Source organism: Ursus americanus, chromosome 19 (assembly GCF_024610735.1).
Source record: "Ursus americanus isolate L20-20 chromosome 19, mUrsAme1.1.p, whole genome shotgun sequence".
NCBI classification, from domain to species: Eukaryota; Metazoa; Chordata; class Mammalia; order Carnivora; family Ursidae; genus Ursus; species Ursus americanus.
This window is the reverse complement of record NC_142145.1, coordinates 15,499,489-15,519,723: the sequence shown is the minus strand read 5'-3', so window position 1 is coordinate 15,519,723 and position 20,235 is coordinate 15,499,489. Positions and strand designations below refer to the sequence as shown.

At 44.6% G+C, this 20,235-nt stretch overlaps 1 protein-coding gene across 1 annotated transcript; it reads left to right on the top strand.

Annotated features, from left to right (window-relative positions):
• Nucleotides 1-6,454: 6,454 nt before the first annotated feature.
• On the top strand, nt 6,455-10,630 carry PMAIP1 (phorbol-12-myristate-13-acetate-induced protein 1). The gene is made up of 2 exons (XM_045790357.2): nt 6,455-6,684; nt 9,028-10,630. The coding sequence occupies exons 1-2, from the start codon at nt 6,627-6,629 to the stop codon at nt 9,132-9,134; spliced, it is 165 nt and encodes a 54-aa protein (XP_045646313.1). The 5' UTR covers nt 6,455-6,626; the 3' UTR covers nt 9,135-10,630.
• The last annotated feature ends 9,605 nt before the right edge of the window (nt 10,631-20,235 follow it).

Here is a 20,235-nt window from a genome sequence, read left to right as displayed (position 1 = left end):
CTTGGGCAAAATCCTCGCTCGCAGAGCCTGGTTGACAGTCAGGAGCCGACGTCTCCTGCGCCGCGCTGACTCCCGCACAGAGGGACGGACAGAGCGCGTGTGGGCGCGGATGGGGGGCGGTGGGTCTGTCGTTGACCCTCATGCCGCTGGCTGTTGGGGACCCAGGTCGCTGCCGCCCGCCCAGCGTCACGGGAGAGGGTCCCACCGCATGTCACTGGTCCCGGGCAAGATCCTCATTCAAACTGCCAAGAAAGGTTTCTACTGAATGTGGGTGGCTTTCGCGCCACGGTAAAGTCACAAAATAGTAAGTCGAAGCCTTGTAAGTGGAGCTTCTCTGTAAAGCTGACGATTGCCACCCCAATTTGGACAGATTTAAAAATCCTCTGGCAGTTTCGATGAAAATGAGGATGAGGTAAGTTTGGCTGCTGGTAACGAAAGCAGCTAAAATAGTTTGGAGGAAAGGTAGTCACGAGGGAGAAGGGGGGCTCCCGCCCTCAAGCAGTATGCAGCTTTATTTTAGGGGACCCCTAAAGCCACCTGTGACACATTAACCAATGAGCCAGAGACAGTGAAGCATAGACCTCTTTGCTGTGAGAAATTCTTCTGCAAGGGAAGGAACGTCAAGGAAATGGTGTTTTATAGACAGGTTGAAGGGTAAGGGGGTTCCACTGGCCAAGGACGGGAGTCCAGGCAGAAGACTTTTGCAAAAGTCAAATGTGTTCTTGGGATTCCAATTCTGAGATTATGAAAATATTCATCTCTTGATTTCTTCAAGTATTTTTTATGTGTTCAGTATTTACACTAAACCCTCTGCACTTTGTTTTGATGCAAATAATAAGGTAGGGATCTGGCACTAATTTGCCTCCTGGATGTAGAGTAAATCATCTTAGAACATTTGATGGGGGCCGCCTGGGTGGCTCAGTCATTAAGCGTCTGCCTTCAGCTCAGGGCGCGATCCCGGAGTACTGGGATCGAGCCCCACATTGGGCTCCTCCACTGGGATCCTGCTTCCTCCTCTCCCACTCCCCCTGCTTGTGTTCCCTCTCTCGCTGGCTGTCTCTCTCTCTGTGTCAAATAAATAAATAACATCTTTAAAAAACAAAAAGTGGAAGGTCCTTCTCAACATTCCCCTTAATGGCCATGCGTTCATTCAACAAATATTTGTTGAGTGTCTGCTATGTGCCTAGCACCATAGGTCTGGGCGCTGGGAACAGCGGAGAACACATCATGGAAGGTCTGAGCTTACGTGAAGTTTGAGTTCAAAAGCAGAACCTGACAATCAACAAGTCAGACAACTCAATAAAATACATCTCCTGGAAGACAGTCAGATGGAGAGTAGGGATGGGCAATTTTAGACAGGAGAGTCAGGGAGGGCCTTTCCAAGAAAGTAGCATTTGTTCTGAGACCTGAATGGCTGGGAGTATTAGTTATGGAAAGATCAGGAGAAAGAGCATTGTCAGCAAAGCCCAGGTTGAGGGCAAAGGCTCAGAGGCAGGGAGGAATTCGGTGAGTTTGGGGAAGCAGGCTTCAGGAGGTGGATATCAGATGCTTGGGTTTCCCCCTACATGCCCGCACCTCGTAGGTCCTCTAGGTCAGGGACCCTGAGTCCAATCATGGGTGCTGTCGGCAGATCACATTATGCACCAGTGAGAGTAATCAAGAGCTCAGTCTATGCGCCAGAGTGGAACCGTGCCGTCTGCTAAAGCAGCAATTAGCCACACAGCTGGGTTAATGATTCTGCTCGCTCCTTGTAACACTCAAAGCTTCTGGACACTCCAATCACCTTCTAATTTCTAGCTCCCCTCTTCTGACTAATGGCGGCATGTTTTGCCCCTCTAGCTCATGCGGTTCATGATGACTGTCATGATTACCACGCATTTAGGCTCTCCTTCCCCATTCCACCGCACGCACGCTATGGGTCAAATTGTGTATGTATGTATCATTACTGGTTTTATCCTTTTTTCCTAAGCCTGTTTATTCTGGAGGTCCAGGCTTCTTTTATCTCTAGAGGATAATTAACAGGTCTTCCCCCCTCCTTCCCTACATAATTTTTTTTAAATTGTGAAATATAACACTCATCCAGAAAAGTATACCATGTACAAATTATTTTCACTTAACTATCTTGTAAAAATATTTCCACGTGTCATATAATTTCATAATAAATCATAATTCATTTTAATGACTTGCTGTTAATTTGGATATATTTTATTTCTTTAACTAGATTGTAAACTACTTGAGGTCAGGTATCATTTCTTTTTCTTTTTTTTAAAAAGATTTTATTTATTTGACAGAGAGAGACACAGCGAGAGAGGGAACACAAGCAGGGGAAGTGGGAGAGGGAGAAGCAGGCTTCCCGCTGAGCAGGGATGCTGGGCTCTATCCCAGGACCCTGGGATCATGACCTGAGCGGAAGGTAGAGGCTTAACGACTGAGCCACCCAGGCGCCCCTCAGGTATCATTTCTTAAGTGGCTTTCCATCCAATTTGGGGCTCCACCCTACAACCCTGAGATCAAGAGTTGTATGCTCCATCCACTGAGCCGGCCAGGCGCCCCATCCTCCTATTGTTTTAAACCACTCATTTTGTGGGACTCTGTTGTGGAAGCCTTAGGAAACTAATATAGGAGAAAATTGTATTTATGCTGAAACATATCAAGTATTGCTCTAACAGGATGTGGTCCTATCCTAGTCAGGAAATGTGGGAATTTTAATAAGATAGAGGTTCAGACGGTGACTGTCCTTGCTGACCCTACCATCTTGCATGAGAATGACCATACTATATGTCTTCACGAGTCACACCATCTCCACTCTCAGCTCAGCTAATCTAGTCACACTGCAGCCAGAGTGAACTTTCTAGGATCTGATCCTATCACCCACATGCTTAAAACCTTCCGTGGTTCCCCCGTAGCCCCCCAAACAATACTCAAACTCCTCAGTTCCCTCTCCACTCACCTCTCACCACTTCTCCTCACACTGCCTGGCGTTCCATCTCTGCCTGGAACATACATCTTTCCTTTGGCCTCATTGCTTGGCCAGTCCTATTTATGCCTCAGTGTCTACGTAAGTGGCCTTTCTTGCTTCATTGCCCTCCCAGGCTGTCCCACAGTCCTCCATAATTTCCCTGATGCACATCTCGGCCTGTGTAGTTCGCTGTATCACCCTCTAGCCTTGCTACTCAAGGTGAGGTCCCAGGGACAGACGCGTCAGCCTCCCCAGAGTTTATAAGATACAGGACCTCCAAGCCCAGCTAGGTCTTCACAATTAGATGTGCATTTTAACAAGATACTCAAGTGATTCTTTTTTTTTTTTTTCTTTAAGTGATTCTTATGTGCATTGAATTTGTGAGGTATTGGTCTCTTCCATATCATCTCCATGGGGGCAGGGAGCACTGTGTCCCCAGAACCCAGCACAGTGGCTGTTTAAAGAGAGATTTAGCTGATTTAATGCGTGAGGCTGATTTCCTGTTAACAAGCATGTCTTACAGGAAAAACAAAACAAAACAAAACAAAAAAGTCTCCTTTTATCGGAATAAAGAGACTCAGCTCTCCAGCCTATGTATTTTGTCACAGTTCCCTTTCAATTCCCCTTACACATCTCTCATATTCTTTGTTTTCCTGTCAAATCCTATTCTCTGCACGACATATGTGAATGACTATTCTATTACTAATCATGTTTTCTGTTCTGTTTTGGGGTTTTTTGTTTTGGTTTCTTTTTAGTAATTTTTAAAAACACTCGAATGACAACACAGGCATGGTCAGATTTGCACTGTTATTTTTGAACTTGGTCCATGAAAACTGATACCTGCTAATAGTTTTAAAAATTGTCCTCCCCAGTTCTTTTTCCCTCCTCTCCCCTTCCCTTTCCTCCTCCCCTCTCTTTCCCCTCTTCTTTCTTTCTTTCTGACAGGTAACAGGGGATTCTAATGCTTCATGATAAATCTTTGTATTGTGAGTCCCAGTGATCAAAATATCCTGATATGTTTATATTTCTCGCAAGTTCTCAGTAAATGATACGTCACTTTTTCAGAGAAGTATAGAGGTAAGAGAGACTTTACACACTTAGCTTCTAATTCCTTTAATAGAATGTTAAATCTGAGAATTTACGGACCATCTCAAATCCACAATCTTAAACCGTCCTCCATAAATTGCTGATTTGACCCGCCTCTGAAGCCCATCTCCCCAACTTCTCTCCCCCTTCTCCTTCCAGCAAGTTGAATTTGCAATTCCCTAAAAGGCACCACAGGCCTCAGGTTTGTAGCTAGTATGGGTCACGTGGCTAACAACCTTTTATAATGATAATGTTCGAGGACAGGACTGGCACACCCTTTGTAGGTAAACAACAGTAGGATTTGCTTTGCTTTTGTTGAGTGTATCTGCATTTCAGGGTGCATGATTTGGTCAGAAGTTTACTAATTTATCCAGTTAAAAAGTTAATGATGTCCCTTCACTCTTCAGTCAGTCAAAATGAGCCCTGAGAGGGCCCCAGTGCCCTTCAGATAGTGTTCGAGAAAAAAAATTAGGAGACAGCATCCTCTGCTATGTTTCCGTGTCAGGTGAGAGCTCCTGAATTCTGTCCGCTCTTAACCCTGTGTATTTACCACACTCACAACTAAGTTGTTTAGGGGCGCCTGGGTGGTTTAGTTGGTTAAGCGTCTACTGCCTTCGGCCCAGGTCATGATCTCGGGGTCCTGGGATGAGCCCCTGGTTGGGATCTCTGCCCAGGGGGGAGTCTGCTTCTCCCTCTCCCTAGGCACCTCCCCTCTCACTCCTGCTCTTTCTCTCTCTTTCAAATAAATAAAGAAAATCTTAAAAAAATAAACGAAGTTGTTTAACTTCAGGAGTAGTTTTGTTCCATGATTATAGTGTCCTCTATACTTCTGCAGGGCCCGCCATAAAATACTTGCAGGTTTGTGTTGATTGAATGATTTCAGGAAAATCAACAAGCTCAAATGCCTACTGGGGGCACAATATGTTAATGAGAAAAGCGACAGCAGGGACCGTGGCCGCGGGGAGCTCCCGCCCCAAGTCTGAGGGGGAGAGGCAGCCCCCACGCTTCCAGCCTGCTCTGCCCTTGGAAAACGGATCCCGGGTTTTCAGAGCCCCACGTTTTACAAAGAACGCCAGAGATCGGAGCTTTTAAAGTCATCTCTCAATTTTTAAATGTTGGTAACCAATTCAAATTTTCACACGACATTTTGCAAATCAATACCGTGAGGCAAACAGAACACTCCCGAGAACCGCGCAGTTCTAAGTGGCCAATTTGCAACTTCTTCATTGAATACTGCAGATAATTAAGAACATTCATTTTCCCAAAAAAATGTGATTACTGGGAACGCCACGGTGGGTTAGAGCTGCTGCTCCGTAGGGGGCCTGACTAGGTTCAGACCCTGGCACGACTCTGCCAACGCGCGCTCCAGAATCCCCTTGATCTCAATAAACCAGTTTTCACGCCTGCAAACTGGCCTTTATGGTAAGAGTGGCAGCTTCGCAGCGTTGTTCTGAGGACAGAATGAGAAAATGCCTGCCCAAGCCCTTCTCACGAAGCGGCCCTCAATACGTGCTAACTAGTCCAAATTACTACTCTTCTTTATAATAATGGAATTATTCAAGGACCAGCCAAACATCGTGTAAATAAGTTCATATTCCCAGACACCTCATTTCTCCTCCCACAAAAGCATTTGAAGGTGTCCCATATGATGACTTATTCTTTATATGTCACTCAGCTGCATCCAGGTGGAGTGATACCGACTTTTCCAGAGGGAAGATGCCCCACACAGTCGTGGCTGGGGTGGAAAACTAACCCCTCACCCCCGCCTCTACACACACACACACACACACGCACACGCGCACACGCGCACGCACACACCCCACCTTCCAAATCAAACCAGTGTTTGCTTGCTCGCGTTTCAATTTGGTACGTTTGTCACTTGCTTCTGGCATCCTCTCCACTGTTCTGAAAGTTTTCATCTCACTTCCCCGCAACCACCCATGCCCTCCGAGTTCGAGCTTCCCTTTTCCGATCTCGTTCAGGGGTCTGCTTAGTTAGAGTCTCTAATCGCCGGTTTACGATAAGGACCAAGCGCCTGGCCACCCCACCCGCCGCCTTCCCGCTAGAACTTTCCCCTCTCGCGACTTCTCAGCTCCGCCACAACTGCAGCTGACTCGATGCGGGGCGGGGGCGGGTTCTCAGCCCGGACCCCCTCCACCCGGCCCCGGTTCGCGAAGGGAGTAAGTGCGAGGCGGGGCAGGGTCGCCGCGCCGATCGCTCTGCGCCCCCTGCCGCGGGTCGGCGCCGCCGCGGAGCGCGAGCAAGTCGGGGCAGGTCCCCCACGGCTGCGGCCCTCGGGGGCGGGGTCAAGGGCGGGCGCAGAGTCAAGTTTCTCTACGTCACGGTTCTTGGGAAAGTCCCCTGACATAAGAGGAGAGCGCGGGCGCGAGAATCGCCTAGACCCGAGAGGTGCCCGGCCCGGGAGCAGTTCGCTCTCCAGTCCGGTCGTGCCCGCCCGTTCCCGCGCATTCCCTCCCGTCTTCGCCCCCCGAGCAGCTCGCCTTCTCCTGCCCCAAGGGGCTCGGGTTGGGGGGCCTAAGGTCCCCGGGGTTCTGCTGCACAGCTCCCGGTGGCTGGGAAGATGCCTGGGAAGAAAGCGCGTAAGAGCGCGCAGGCGAGCCCTGCGCGGACCCCGGCAGGTAGGGAGCAGCTAGGGCCCGCGGAGATCTTAGAGGGGGCCCGGGCGGGGGTGGGGGCTGGGGCGGGGGCCGGGGTCGAGGTCTCGGTCCGGGCGGGTTCAGCCCGGGCAGGTCTGCGCCCTTGCACGTGCTTTGCGGGACGCCTCCAGGAAGTTCTTCGGGGGTTTTACACAGGACGGTGGAGATGGTGAGGTAGGAAACCCTATTTGGGATGCAGATTGGGATTTTAGCGGAGGCGGAAAGCCTCTTCTTCGCTTCGCTTGCTTTCCATCCCCGCTTGCCCTGCCCCGGTGCCACGGGGAGAAAAAGTGCAAGTGCAGGCTGCAGTCACGAGGAGAAAGTCATTGTCACGGCAGGTGGGGACAGGAGAGGCTCCGGGAGCTGCCTGGCGAGCAGCCCTCTTCCTCCGGAGTCGGGGACCATTGAGGGCCCTGCTCTGAGTGTTGCCACTCTCGCCCCCCGCCCCCCCCCCAAAACAAAGCGGTCCATAATGCTTGATCCTATCGCGGCCCTTCCACAGAGGACTGATGGAGCGTTACAGAGGCCCTACGAGGACCACTTCGGTCAGGAGCCTATAAAATTGTGCTTCTTTGTTGAGTGGGACATTTTAACAATCGTTATTGCTTGCGGAGATGGGATAGGAGAAGAACAGGAGTTGGTCTCCAGTGGTTTGTTTTTAGTCCATCCACTCTTCTCCTCCTCCCTCCATAAAGCAACATCAAATAACTTTTCAGACCGGCCCTCTCCCTTATAAATCTTACCGAACGAGGCAGCCATCCGCTAAGGGGCTGTAGCAAAGAGGGCAGCAAGGCTCTGGGCTCGAAATCCGTCATTGCATCAGACGGTAATGGCCCCCTTTTAAAGTAGTTTCGATTTATAGAGCCCGTGACGCGTGCAAAGGAAGTGGGGCATTGCCAACCTGGCCATGGCTAAGTGGGCACCAGGGTGCTGTCGCTGGCTCTTACTTGGGAGGCCAAAAGCTTTGCCCACCTTCTGTGATGTCCAAGAATTCTCCGGTTTCCCGAAGGCCTAACCCGAGCATAACCTTTCTGCCATTTAACTTCATTCCTAATAATACGGGACAGCAGAAAGGGCCCTCTTAAACTCGATTCGATAGTAATACATCTTTTTATTGAGATGTAAGTGACATATGACATTGTATCAGCTTTGTTCGATATATGTATATATCAAATGATGATTTGGTTTATGAATATATTGTGAAGTGATGCCAAATAGCTTTAGTTAACATCCCTCATCGCACAGTTTCAATTTTTTTATTACTACATTTATAGAACTGTAATTAACAGAAAGATTAAGGAAACAACTAGCAGCCAGTTTCTGCCCCATCTTTTGGTGAAAGAGATAATTTTTTCTCTTAAAACCCTTCTATAATCCTTTTTCTTAAATTAATATTCATTTAATGATGATATCTCACTTCTAAAAAACAGTAAACTTGTGAATTAAACATATTTTCTGCTTCACTCATAAAGGCACAGATTAGGTTTATAAGAAGAATTTGGTTTAAAGTAAAATGTAAATTTCTAAGTTGTTTTAGAGAATATAGACTTATTTTTGATATGAGATTTTATGAGTCTTACAAGAAAATTTCAAAGAGTTTTTCAATGAGAGTAAGAATGGGTGGCTCAGTTGGTTAAGCTTCTGCCTTCAGCTCAGGTCAGGATCCCAGGACAGCCCCGCATCGGGTTCCACATGGGGCTCCCTGCTCAGTGGGGAGCCTGCTTCTCCCTCTCCCTCTGCTGCACCCCCTGCTTGTGCTCTCTTACTCCGTCAAATAAAAAAAAGTCCTTTAAAATAAGAGGGAAAAAAAAAGAATGCATTTAGATTTGTCTATTAATGAAGGCTTAATTGGAGCTGGGAATTACTGCCATTTAAAAAATAAATCCTACTTGAAGACAACATACAAGACTTTGGAATTTGACTTCTGTTCCCCTAACCAACCTTCAGTGAGCGAGAAGAGGCTGGCCAAGGCTCTCTAACTCTCTGGCGTATGACAGAAATGTCCATATCGAAAGAAAGATAACATTTACCTCATGCAGTGTGCTTTTTTTAAAAAAAGATTTTAGAGTAAATGTCTTTATTCTTACCTATTCTTTTTTTGGTTTACGAGTCACAATGTGTCAGTGTATGGTGTGTGTGTGTGTGGGCGCGCACGTGCGAAGTCACCTTTCTCACATTCAGAAAATGGGTGTACATAAAGCTAAAGTTAAGATAAATGCTTCACTGAATAAATAACTCGGCTCGTCCCTTGGATGGGCACATTAATTCTTGCTGGTTGCAGTCGGTAATGTCAGTGTAATTTTAATGTTTTGCTTTCCTTTTCAGAGCCCGAAGTGGAGTGTGCCATTCAACTCAGGAGATTTGGAGACAAACTGAATTTCCGGCAGAAACTTCTGAATCTGATATCCAAACTCTTCCGCTCAGGAACCTGACTGCTTTGGAAGCTTTCGAATGAGGAGATTCCTTTAAAATGGAAGATTCCCCAGTAGCTGCAAACTTCATCAATTAGAGGAAATGCCTTGTAATGGAGAAGATTGGGAGGGAGAACTCCTTGCTTTTTGGATGCCCTTGGAAGCCGAGATGGAATACATCAAAGACGGATTTCTTTTGAAGTTGTCCCAGAAGTCATTTTTTTTTGGATTGTGAGGGCATTATAAAACCATTTTGTTTATTTTAAAGCAAGAATGGAAGAGCTTTGAAAAATAAGGAATTAATTACTTATACATTTTGTTTTTACTTTGAAAATTATTCTGGTCATTTTGCAGAAGGTTGCTGTCCAGCCTACTGTAACCGGAGTTGGCAAATGAAAAGACTGTGGTCTGGGGCAAAGAAAGAATGTGTTCAGTGTTGGGTTTTAGTTTTGGATGACAACTCCAAAGTGATGTATAATACTTGCTTTATATATTACCGTGTTCAAAGTAAAGATTTCATTCTGAGGACACTGAATATCATAGAAGGTGTGGATCCCATAGGTCACTACAAAAGATAAAATGATTTGAAAGCTTGTTTCTTTTGACTTAAAAATGTATCGCTTCTGTTCAGATGACCCTTCCTCAAATTATGTTTCTGTGAGTCTTAAATGGAAAGTCTATACTTCGAACAATGTGATAGAAGTGTTACTTGGTGCCAGTAAGATTCTTGAAGGTAAAATGTTATAAAACATAAAGAGCATGGGGATTTTGTAGAATGAGAAATAATGGGGGAAAAATTCGTTTGAGACATTTTTACTGCTGTAATTAACACTTAGTAAAACAAATATTCTAAAGTAACTTGATAAGAAGATGAATTTGTTTCTAAAGACGTTTCTGAAATCTGTAAAATGCCCTTTCTCATGCTAGTCAGTGTATGTCTTCCAAGACGTGATCTTTTAAGAGAAATTAAGCATGTTTTACATAGTTGGGATATACTTAAAAAAAAAAAGGAATGGATTGCTCATCCAGAATAAAAATGCCACATATGTGTAATTTGCATTAGAATTATATGTAGATTCTAAGAAAGGTTTCATGAATTTCACTTTTTTATTGTCGAAAGCCCAGGCTACCAATGAAGTCCCCAGATATATAAAAAAAAGAAATAATGTCATGATTGAATTTCAGCAAGAAGACTCTTATTTATTTTACCTATTTATGATTAAAATATTTTTTGTTTAGTTTGAAGATGTCTATTAGTTAAAGCTACATTTTTAGGTTATGAGACAAGGCTTTCATAACCACTTGGACTTTATAGTAAGAACGCTCTGGCTGTGGTCACTTTAGATGAAACTTTACCTCAGCATCTGTTTTCTTCTCAAGTATTATTTAGTGTTTTTTGTCTGTCCAGAGGCAGATATCTTGCCATTTGGATATTTATGTTCTGTAACTGTATTTATACATACAAAACTTGAATACTGTAGCTGTAAACTATTAAAAATTATTACCATTCTTTTCTACGTCTTCCTCTTTGTCATCACGTCGGCGGCCCAGTGTTCATTATGAAACCAAAATTGTTTTACCGGTTTCCTTCAGCAGGCCCCTTCTGACCACCACCCCCTCAGTCACAGTTTTGTCCCCCGAGTGGGACATACAGGGACTTTAGCATGATTTCTGCTGTCAAGGGACTTACCATTTCATCGGGAGAGGAAATAGTGAAAAAGAAGAAATCCATGCCTGCGGGAGGTCTTGAGTGCCTTAGTGCCTGGGGAGTGGTTTATTGAAAGGAGCCCGCAGAGATCCGTGATCTCCTTAGAGGTGCAGCGCGCCCCCGTCCCTGGCTGCTCGCCCCCGTCCTGGGCTGCTGGGGGCGGGGGAAGCCCTCTGCCGGGCGAAGAGGAGCTTCTGGGCGGTTTCCTTGACAATGGCCTCACACTTCTCCCTTCCTCTGCCCCAGCCCTGAGCAGATGTATTGCTTCATCTGAAGCCGGTCATGTGCAGGAGTGGCTTTCCTGTTAGAGGGTGAGAACTCACCAGATACTCCTAGTTGGTGGTGTCGAACTAATCGCATCATCAGCCTGAAACCCGCGGAGTGTAATCGCCTCGCTCAGACGGGGGCGTGAGGGAGAGGAGGGGCTATGGGAGGAAGGTGACCGCATGAGAGGGGACTGCCAGGGAAGGGGATGAAGGGCTGCCCCCAGGGCATCACAGGAGTAGGCTCCATAAAGGGGGTGGGGGGCAATCTGCATGATTTGATTTGAGGGTCTCTGGAAGAGGAACTCCTGTCCCTCTGCCTGTCTGCGTAGCCAGAAGTTGGTGTTAATGAGTTTTGCTAAAAGTATCCTTGCTACTCATCTTTCATACGAGGAGTAGCACGGGAAACTTTGGCACGATGCACAGTCTTCAGGTATGAGGACTAGATATTTTAGAGAACGCTTTTTTTTTTTAAGATTTTTATTTATTTATTTGAGAGAGAGAGCGCATGAGCAGGGGGTAGGAGCAGAGAGAGAGGAAGAAGCAGGGAGCCCCATGCAGGGCTCCATCCCAGGACCCTGAGAACAGGACCTGAGCCCAAGGCAGACGCTTAACCGCTTAACGGACTAAGCCCGCCAGGCGCCCCAGAGAACTCTTAATGTCAAAAAATTCCCAGGCTGCCCACATAATTGTAATTGTAAATATTGACTAGTACAAAGCTACCAGGAATTAAAAAAATAGTTTGACTTGCATTTATACCTAGGAGAAAACCTCCATAACCTTTATATTTGAAAAGTCACCTAGAAATGGCAATGTGTTATTAGTAAAATGCATACAAAAAATATAATTCTGCTTATAAATTACTTATAGTTAGTTTAGAAATTGAATAAGAAAAAAATCACTGCCTTTTGCAAAAACGTGTTTGCAATCCTTCCCATGAACAAAGTTACTGTCCTTCCCTCCACAGCAAGTATAGGGGAAGGCCTCCCTGGCTTTGTGTCTTGGATTAAAACAGTAGTGAATCACTTCAGCAGAGCAGTCTCTCATCTTTTGAACTGTGGCAAAGTGATGGACCTTTAGGAAAAAAATAAAATCAGAAATGCAGTAATACCAGAATTAAGAAGCTGTGACTATTACTGAAGTGACTGAAGAAGATCTAATCCCATGGAAGCTCCATTCTGAATCCTAAATATACCAAACCATTGAAAATGTGTGCCTCAAATTTCAAGAACGGTATTTTGTTCATTTTTTAAAAAGATTTTGTTTATTTGGGGGGGTCTCTGGGGGGGGGCAAGCAGGTTCCACGCTGTACAGCACAGAGCCTGATATGGGGCTGGATCCCACGACCTTGAGATCATGACCTGAGCCGAAACCAAGAGTCGGATGTTCAACTGCCTGAGCCACCCAGGTGCCCCTATTTTTAATTTTTATAAACTGGACAGAATTTCTTCTGAAGCTATCTCCTCTTATCATTTGAATGTGTAAAGGAATTAAACTCCCCAAAACAAATCTGGTCAGGTAATGGGCTACACTTCAAGGGATAACATGATGTGCTTTGGTAAACTGCCCTTTGCTGGTAGGATTTTTGTTTTTGTTTTGTTTTGGGTTTATTTATTTATTTTTGTAATCTCGACACCCAATGTGGGGCTTGAACTCATGACCCGAAGATCAAGAGTTGCATGCCTCTCCAACTGAGCCAGCCAGGTGCTCCTCCTATGTTGATAGTTTTATTTGAGATGTTTTTATCAGCTCTCCTTCCATTATTAATCAAGAATACATGTATCTGATTGTGTAATTTACATGTACACAAACAAGTTAAGAGAAAACCAGCAACAGCCATCTCCTCAGTAATTTGAGATTTTGCATAGTCAACAGAGTATAGCTCATAGAGCTTTACCAAAGTCTCTGCCAAAGCAAATTGTCCTTGTTTGGTGAATTTCTTTATCTCTGTGTATGTATCTCTCTTGTGCTTGGGGAAAATGCCTGTTTTTCTCTCTACAAATATTAAATACTGTCCAAGTAACTGATCATTTCAGGGACTATGGGGCTGGGGAAGGATGCAGGTAAGAAATGGGGAGGAAAGAAGAGGGACAGAGATCTCTTTGCGCTGCAATTTGCACTTACTAAGGATACAGAAATCCAATCAGAAACCTTAGAAATTTTCGAGTTTCACCATCTTGAGTCTATACTTACCCCATTATCTCATGTATAGAACTGAGTCCATACAAAATGTGGTCATGGCGCTCCTTAATGAACACCGTAAGTTTTAATTTAACTTTTTTAAAGTAAGTTCTATGCCCAGCTCACAATCCCGAGATCTAGAGGCGCGGTCTACTGACTGAGGCAGCCAGGGGCCCCGAACACTCTAATTTTTTATGTGTAAATCCAGTAAAAGAGAATTAGTTCTAAAGAAACAATGCAGAAGAGGAAGCAAACACTCCAGTCATGGCCTTGTCACTTTGTAGCCCTGAGAACTTGAAAGTTCATTAACTTCTCCGAGCCTGGGCTGCCGCAGGGAAAACTGGGAGGAATGCTCCTTCACGAGGCAATAGCGTGAGGACTGATACTACAGGCGGGTGGAAAAAAAGTCACTTATCATCTGTCTATCACCGATCTCTTTATCATCTATCAATGAACTACGAGATAAGTTGTTTCCTTTAGTCTGAAGACTCTGGGTGCTGTGATTTGGGTTTTTGAATCCCTTGCAATAATTCTGCCCCCACCCCACCCCCCACACGCACACACAACCCTTTGAGCCAGGACCACATAAATTGTGAAGATCTTGCCAGACTCTTCGAACCTTTGTCAGAGGGAATTCTCCACAAGGAAGACACAAGGCATCTTGAGAACAGTCACCACTGGGCATAATGGAGAGCAGAGAGTGCCCTGCTTTGGAATCAAGGCCAAGCCCTCAGTGACCTGTGAGGTCTGAGCAGGGCAGCCTGTCTGAGCCAGAGGGATTCCTCTGCATCCCCTCTACAGTCATTTGTGGTTTGAGACAGAGAATAGAATGGCGGAGGGGTCTGGAGAAAATCTCCTACCACACTCCGGGTCCTACCAGCCCCCTCCTGCCCTCAGCATAAGAGAAAACTGAAGGGTTTGCAGAAGGAAGTAGAAGAGTGGGTTTAAACCCCCTGTCCCCCAAAATCCATTTTTCCAAATTCTTCTCCCAAACATTGACTCTAAGTCCAGGAGGAGGCTGGGCAGAAACCTCTTGGACTTAAAAGTATTTTCTTGGACCTGAAAATTCCCCATGGGCTCTGGCCTCCCTGCTGGTGGTGTCACTGTGTCAAGAGGGCTTCTTATATGTAGCTGAAAATAGATGAGGTCACCTGACAGGACACACCCTACCGTGCGAGTCTCTCACGTAATAGGTCATGGTTCAAGAGCAAAACCTTTGTCAATACAATCCAGGCTCTGACTTTAGCTTCTGTTTTAAGGACTTTCAGAAATCAGTTTAACAAATTCAGAGTGAAACAGTCACACCCACCTGCAGCCTTCTTCCAGATCGGTTACTGTAAAAAACACCAGAAAAATGAGGGAAGTGATGAGTGACAGGTGGGGATTTAGGATTCCTTTACTATGCAAGTCTGGGTCCCAGACTGCTCCCATAGGTGTACTGTCTGTGATTAGAAACTGCCCAGTGCGTGGAGCCTGGGCTTGGGTTTGGGCTGGAAATGGAACGTACAAATAGCCCTTTGAGATTTCTCATGTCTTAGTAAAAGGCTTCTTTTCTTTTCAGCGTGTTCTCTCACTATTGATCTCTAATGGAGCCGTGAGATTTGCCCATTTCCAATTGCACCTCGATTTTTAAAACCACAGACTTTCTTTCCCTGCAATTATCATTGACTTTGGACTTTGGACTTAGCCCCTGTTTTGCCACGTCTCCTTTGCAGGGCGCTGGATCAATGGCTTCATCTTGGTTTTCTTATAAAAGGGTATAAGATACACGGATTTCAAAGCATCTTGAGAATGGAACGTGGTGAGAATGTGCAGGCTGTCTGGCTCACAGTCATGCTCAGTGAATGTCGGTTAACTTCAGCTTCAAGACGGAGGGTTAGATATTAGCTTCCTTACAGAGCTATGGAAGATCTTGCCCAATTAAGATTATTAGACTAAAATGAAAGCTTTTGAAAAAAGGCAGTAGGGCAGTGGTGGGGCTGGAGAGGAAGTGGCAGTTTTTCCCTTGATGAGGCCATCTGTTTTTAATTTATAACCTTCTAGTGATGGTAAAACATTGATTTTCACCCCGTACATAATGGGTTTCATGAATACTATTCACTTGCCCAAAGCCCCCTGCATGTGGTCATAGAAAGATTCAGGTCCTAATATACAGAATACTGCCTCAAAAAATAGGAAGAAGGTCTGTGTTGTTATTTTGGACTTGGCTAGATTTGGGTAAGTCTGCTTTCAGCAGGGAATCATAAAGGGCAGGCTCTCCCCTGAGATGAAACTGTGAAACTGTGTTCGTCTGGAGGACAGAAGTTGTATCCTGCTGCTTTTGCTTTTGGCTGGAGGAAGCTTGAGTTGCATTCAGCCACAGGGTTTTTCTGTAGAGCTTCTTTGAGTCTGCACTCAGATGAACAATACTTACACAAGATAAATACTTTTTCGTGATCACTGGCAATGTGCCAGGCACTTTAGAAACAGTTTTACCGTATCATCTCGTGGTCACATATTTGGAAACTATGATTAGCTTTCGTATTTTATAGTGGAGGAACTAGCCTCAAAGAATCAGCAATTTCCCCAAAGTCGATTGGCAAACGGGTGGAATGCACATGGGATTTGAACTTGTGCCTTTCTAACCCCAAAGCGGTCTTCCCAGGCCACCGCAATACAGCTGCTTCCCACAAGGGACTGGGGAAGGGCCCCATCCCAGAGCGAGGCTGGTTTGTTTTCCACTCCAGTGCCTCATTAAATACCGCCAAGTTTTATACCTCTGGGTTTTCTGAGGGTGCGAGGTTGATTATTAAGCCAGCTGATATGTGAAAGATACTGATAAGTGCCGGCCAGTTCACACCCCTCTAGCACAGCACTGCCGCTGGTTGCTTCTAGGTGATTTCCAACCTGCAGGGATGGAAACATGACCTCAGAAACGGTCTCACGTTATTCCAAGAAACAAAGGAAGAGAGGGAGCCGTGAGGGAAGGTGCTGTGCCATCTCATCTCTAGCAGGGATTTTGTAGTGGGTGAGCATGGAATTAATTTGAAAGATACACTCCCTGCCGGCTCGCTTTTTACCAGTTAATGCCAAAACGGCACCTACTAGGACAGACCTGCAGGAGCTATTTGTAATGGGAACGAATAGGATTCAAAGAAGCCAGTCAAAACAGCAATTTGTGTGTTTTGTCGGCTGCCCCCGCTGTATCCGCCCTATTTTCAGCAAAGCTGAGCAGCCCTTAGGAAGGAAGAAGAAGTTGTTGCCACCATTTTTTTTTTTTTTTTACCCAAACAATAGAGAACATCTAAATGAACCAGTCTGCCTTCTCGATGATTCATTTGGACAAGTGTCGAAGGAGGGGCAGGGAGCAATGGGTGGTTGAGGCGATTATGAAATCCTTTTGTTTTACGAAGATTACTTTTTAGTAAGAAATTCCCAGATCCTCTGTGTTGAGGAAACATACATGTTCATCAGAAAGCAGAGGGGGAAAATAACCTCCTTTGTCCATCTTTTAAAAAAAAGACACAACACAACACAGCATCTGTAAGTAAAGTGATAAAAATGCTCCTGTCCTCTTCTTGAAACTTTTATTGGTGTTGCATTAAAAAGAGCAGATTTCTGAGAATTAGGACTAAACTTTTATTTAACTTTCATGATACAGATATAGAAGAATATAAGGAAGTCAGGCTAACACTTCACAGATGACCCTTGGGGCCCTGGGAAAGTACCAGCCGGGATGATAAATCTGGGCTTTTCTTCCAGACTTGAAATTGACAGACAGGAGGAAGAAGGCTAGTGAGATGCCTAGGTACAGCTCACTTGTTAACCACACTTTTTCACGAATAAGCTGGGAAGTGATAGATGTGTGTATTTCTATATGTTTAGAAACACACCCTGCTGTCATTTTCAACCCAAATCAACTTCATAATAAATATTGCTAACGGGAAATAGATATGAGCCCTTTTCTTTTTTACAGCATTTTACTGCTTCATCCCTAAAGACTATGGAAAGTTTCCCAACCCCGATTTGCCTGGACCTGTCCTGGTTTTAAAACTGAAAGTCTCATGTCCTGGAAATGCCCTCCAGCCTGGGCAATCTGGGACAGTTCACTCAGTACTGCGTGGCTGTAATGTGTTTGCATGTATACCTTTGACAAATTAATCTCTGACGATCTTCATTGAAATAAACTATATCTCACTTCTCTTTTCCACTCTTGGCTTATTTGTGAAAAGTGGGGAATCATAACTTCCTAGCCCTGTGGAATCCCAGGGTTTGTAAGGGGACTGAAGGAGCTCATGGGTACAAGGCTCCCAGCCCAGAGCCTGGCAGTTAGCAAGCCTCCAGAAAATGGCTGCTGAAAAAAAATGCTCTGGGGGATTACGAAGAGTTTATGAAAGCCAAAGGTTATCACGGTTTTTATTGGAATTATTAAGTACGTACTGAGTGAAGACAGGAAGAAAGCTGTGATTCATGGACTTTGCAGTTTAGTTGAGCACAACCAGATGAAACATGCAAATGGTCCAGAGTTAACAGTTATAAACCGTGAGGGTGTTCGTTGGAGAAAGGGAAAAAGGCAGGTAGGGTCAGATTTTTCTTCTTTTTTAAAGATTTTGTTTTATTGTTATTATTTTTTAAGATTTTATTTATTTATTTATTTATTTATTTATTTATTTATTTAAGAGAGAGAGAGAGAGCACAAGCAAGGGGAGCAGCAGGCAGAGGGAGAGGGAGAAGCAGGCTCCCCACTGAGCAGGGAGCACAACGTGGGGCTCCATCCCAGGACCCTGGGATCATGACCCTAGCCGAAGGCAAACAACCAACTGAGCCACCCAGGTGCCCCAAGATTTTATGTTTTTAAGTAATCTCTACCCTCAGAATAGGGCTTGAACACACGACCCAGAGATCGAGAGTCGCATAGGTATTTTGTATTTCAGAGAAAGATGTTGTTTATCAGAAGTCATTTCACTATCAGAATTGCCAATGACTCAGAAGTCTTCACAGACAGCTCTACCAAGTTATCATTAGGTCACTTCTTCAAAGGTTGGTGGACTTCCTCAAACATACCTATTTTTATCATCTTAATCTGTCTTTCATCTCCATTTTTTCTACAGATACTGTTTTCTTAAAGGTTTCTAGTAGCCCAATTGCCACATCTTGAGGCCTCTTAAGATTGCATCATTCTCAACCTCAGAGCATCAGCTCCTTCTTCAAACTTATGTAAAGTGATTCGCATACCACATCGTGTGCCGGAGTCCTCTTCACTCTTCTTAGCAAGTTCCTCTTTCCTCCTGGTCTTTAAATGTCAGTTTCTCAAGGTTCTGCTTTCACCCTGTCCTCTAAGAGTAATGACCTTGCGTGGCCCTTGAAGCTAATTGATTTTTAATCTTCATCTCCATCTGGCTTCTCCCCCTGGCACCAGGCTGGACTCTGTCACTCTGTGAGACTGTTTCCCTTTCTAGGATTTGTTTATAGTTTTCATTAATTTTGGATTCCTTTCCTTCCCAATTTTGCTGCTCAAAGCTCTGTTAACCTTCAAGTCCAATGTCAATAGCTATTTACTTGGAGAAATATTTTTCGATTGCCCACATCAGAAAGGACATTTTATCTTTTATGTGTCCATAGCACATTTTTCTTATTATGATCCAACACTTATTTAATTCATATTTAGGTTAACTGATTTTATGTCAGCTTCTTTCTCTCTCTCTTTTTTAAAGATTTTATTTATTTTATTTGACACACAGAGAGAGAAAGATCATGAGCAGGGGGTTGGCATGCAGAGGCAGAGGGAGAAGCAGACTCCCCACTGAGCAGAGAGTCTGACTTGGGGCTCAATTCCAGGACCCTGGGATCATGACCTGAGCCAAAGGCAGATGCTTAACTGAGCCACCCAGCTGCCCCTACATCAGCTTCTCTAACTTGATTAAAGCTCCTACAGGTATAACATAGATCTAACTTGATTTTTTAATCCCTGTGTATCAGCAAAATGATACTCATTCACTCATTTACTCATTTATTCATTCATCCATAAAATAATTTTTGACCGTGTGTTCCAAGAACTACATTTGACACTAGAGATATAAAGATAAAATAACCAAGAACACATGTCACAGCCTCAAATGTCTCAAGGCATAATGGAGACACCAAGGCAAAAACACACTGTTACAATTAATCTGCTAAATACAGTGTTAAGAGGTGAACACAGAGTGTTGCTCTGAGGCTCACAAAGTGTGTGTGTATATGTGTGTGTGTCTGGCAGGAGGTATTGTAGTCTTCATGGAATATACGTTGTATGAAATGAGTGCATGAGATATATATGGCTGTGTAATAAATTACCCCCAACTTCAGCAGCTTAAAACAATACACATTTATTATCTCACGGTTTCTTTGTCAGGAGTCTAGGCATGGATTAGAGGGACCTCTGCTTCAGGATTTCTCACTCCAATTGCTAGGTTGCAATCAAGGTGTTAAATAGGGCTGTGGTCTCATATGAAGACTCAAATGGGTATGATCTACTTTTAAACTCTCGCATGTGCTTGCAAGGACTCAGCTCTTTAATGCTTGTTGGACTAAGGTCTTCCGTTCTTAACTGGTGGTTAGCTAGAAGCCCCCCTCCCAATTTCTTGCCACATAGGCTTCCCCATTTTGCTTCATCAGAGAAGCACTCAAGAAAAATGTGTGTGAGAGAGGGAGAGAGAGAGAGCAAACAAGACAGAATCATGATCTTTTATAACCTAATCATGGAAGTGACATCCCATCACTTTTGTTATATTATTTTTGTTAGAAGCAAGTCACTAGGTTCAACCCACGCTCAAAGGGAGGGGAATACACAGAGCACAAATACTAGGACTTAGGGATTATTAATACCTATTTTTAAAGACTGTCCACCACCACAATGAGTGAGAATGAGAATTTCTCTCAGAAGAACCCGCAAGAGCAAACATAGGATAAGGAGAATAACACAGCATGTAAAGATACTTTGGTGCTGCTGGAT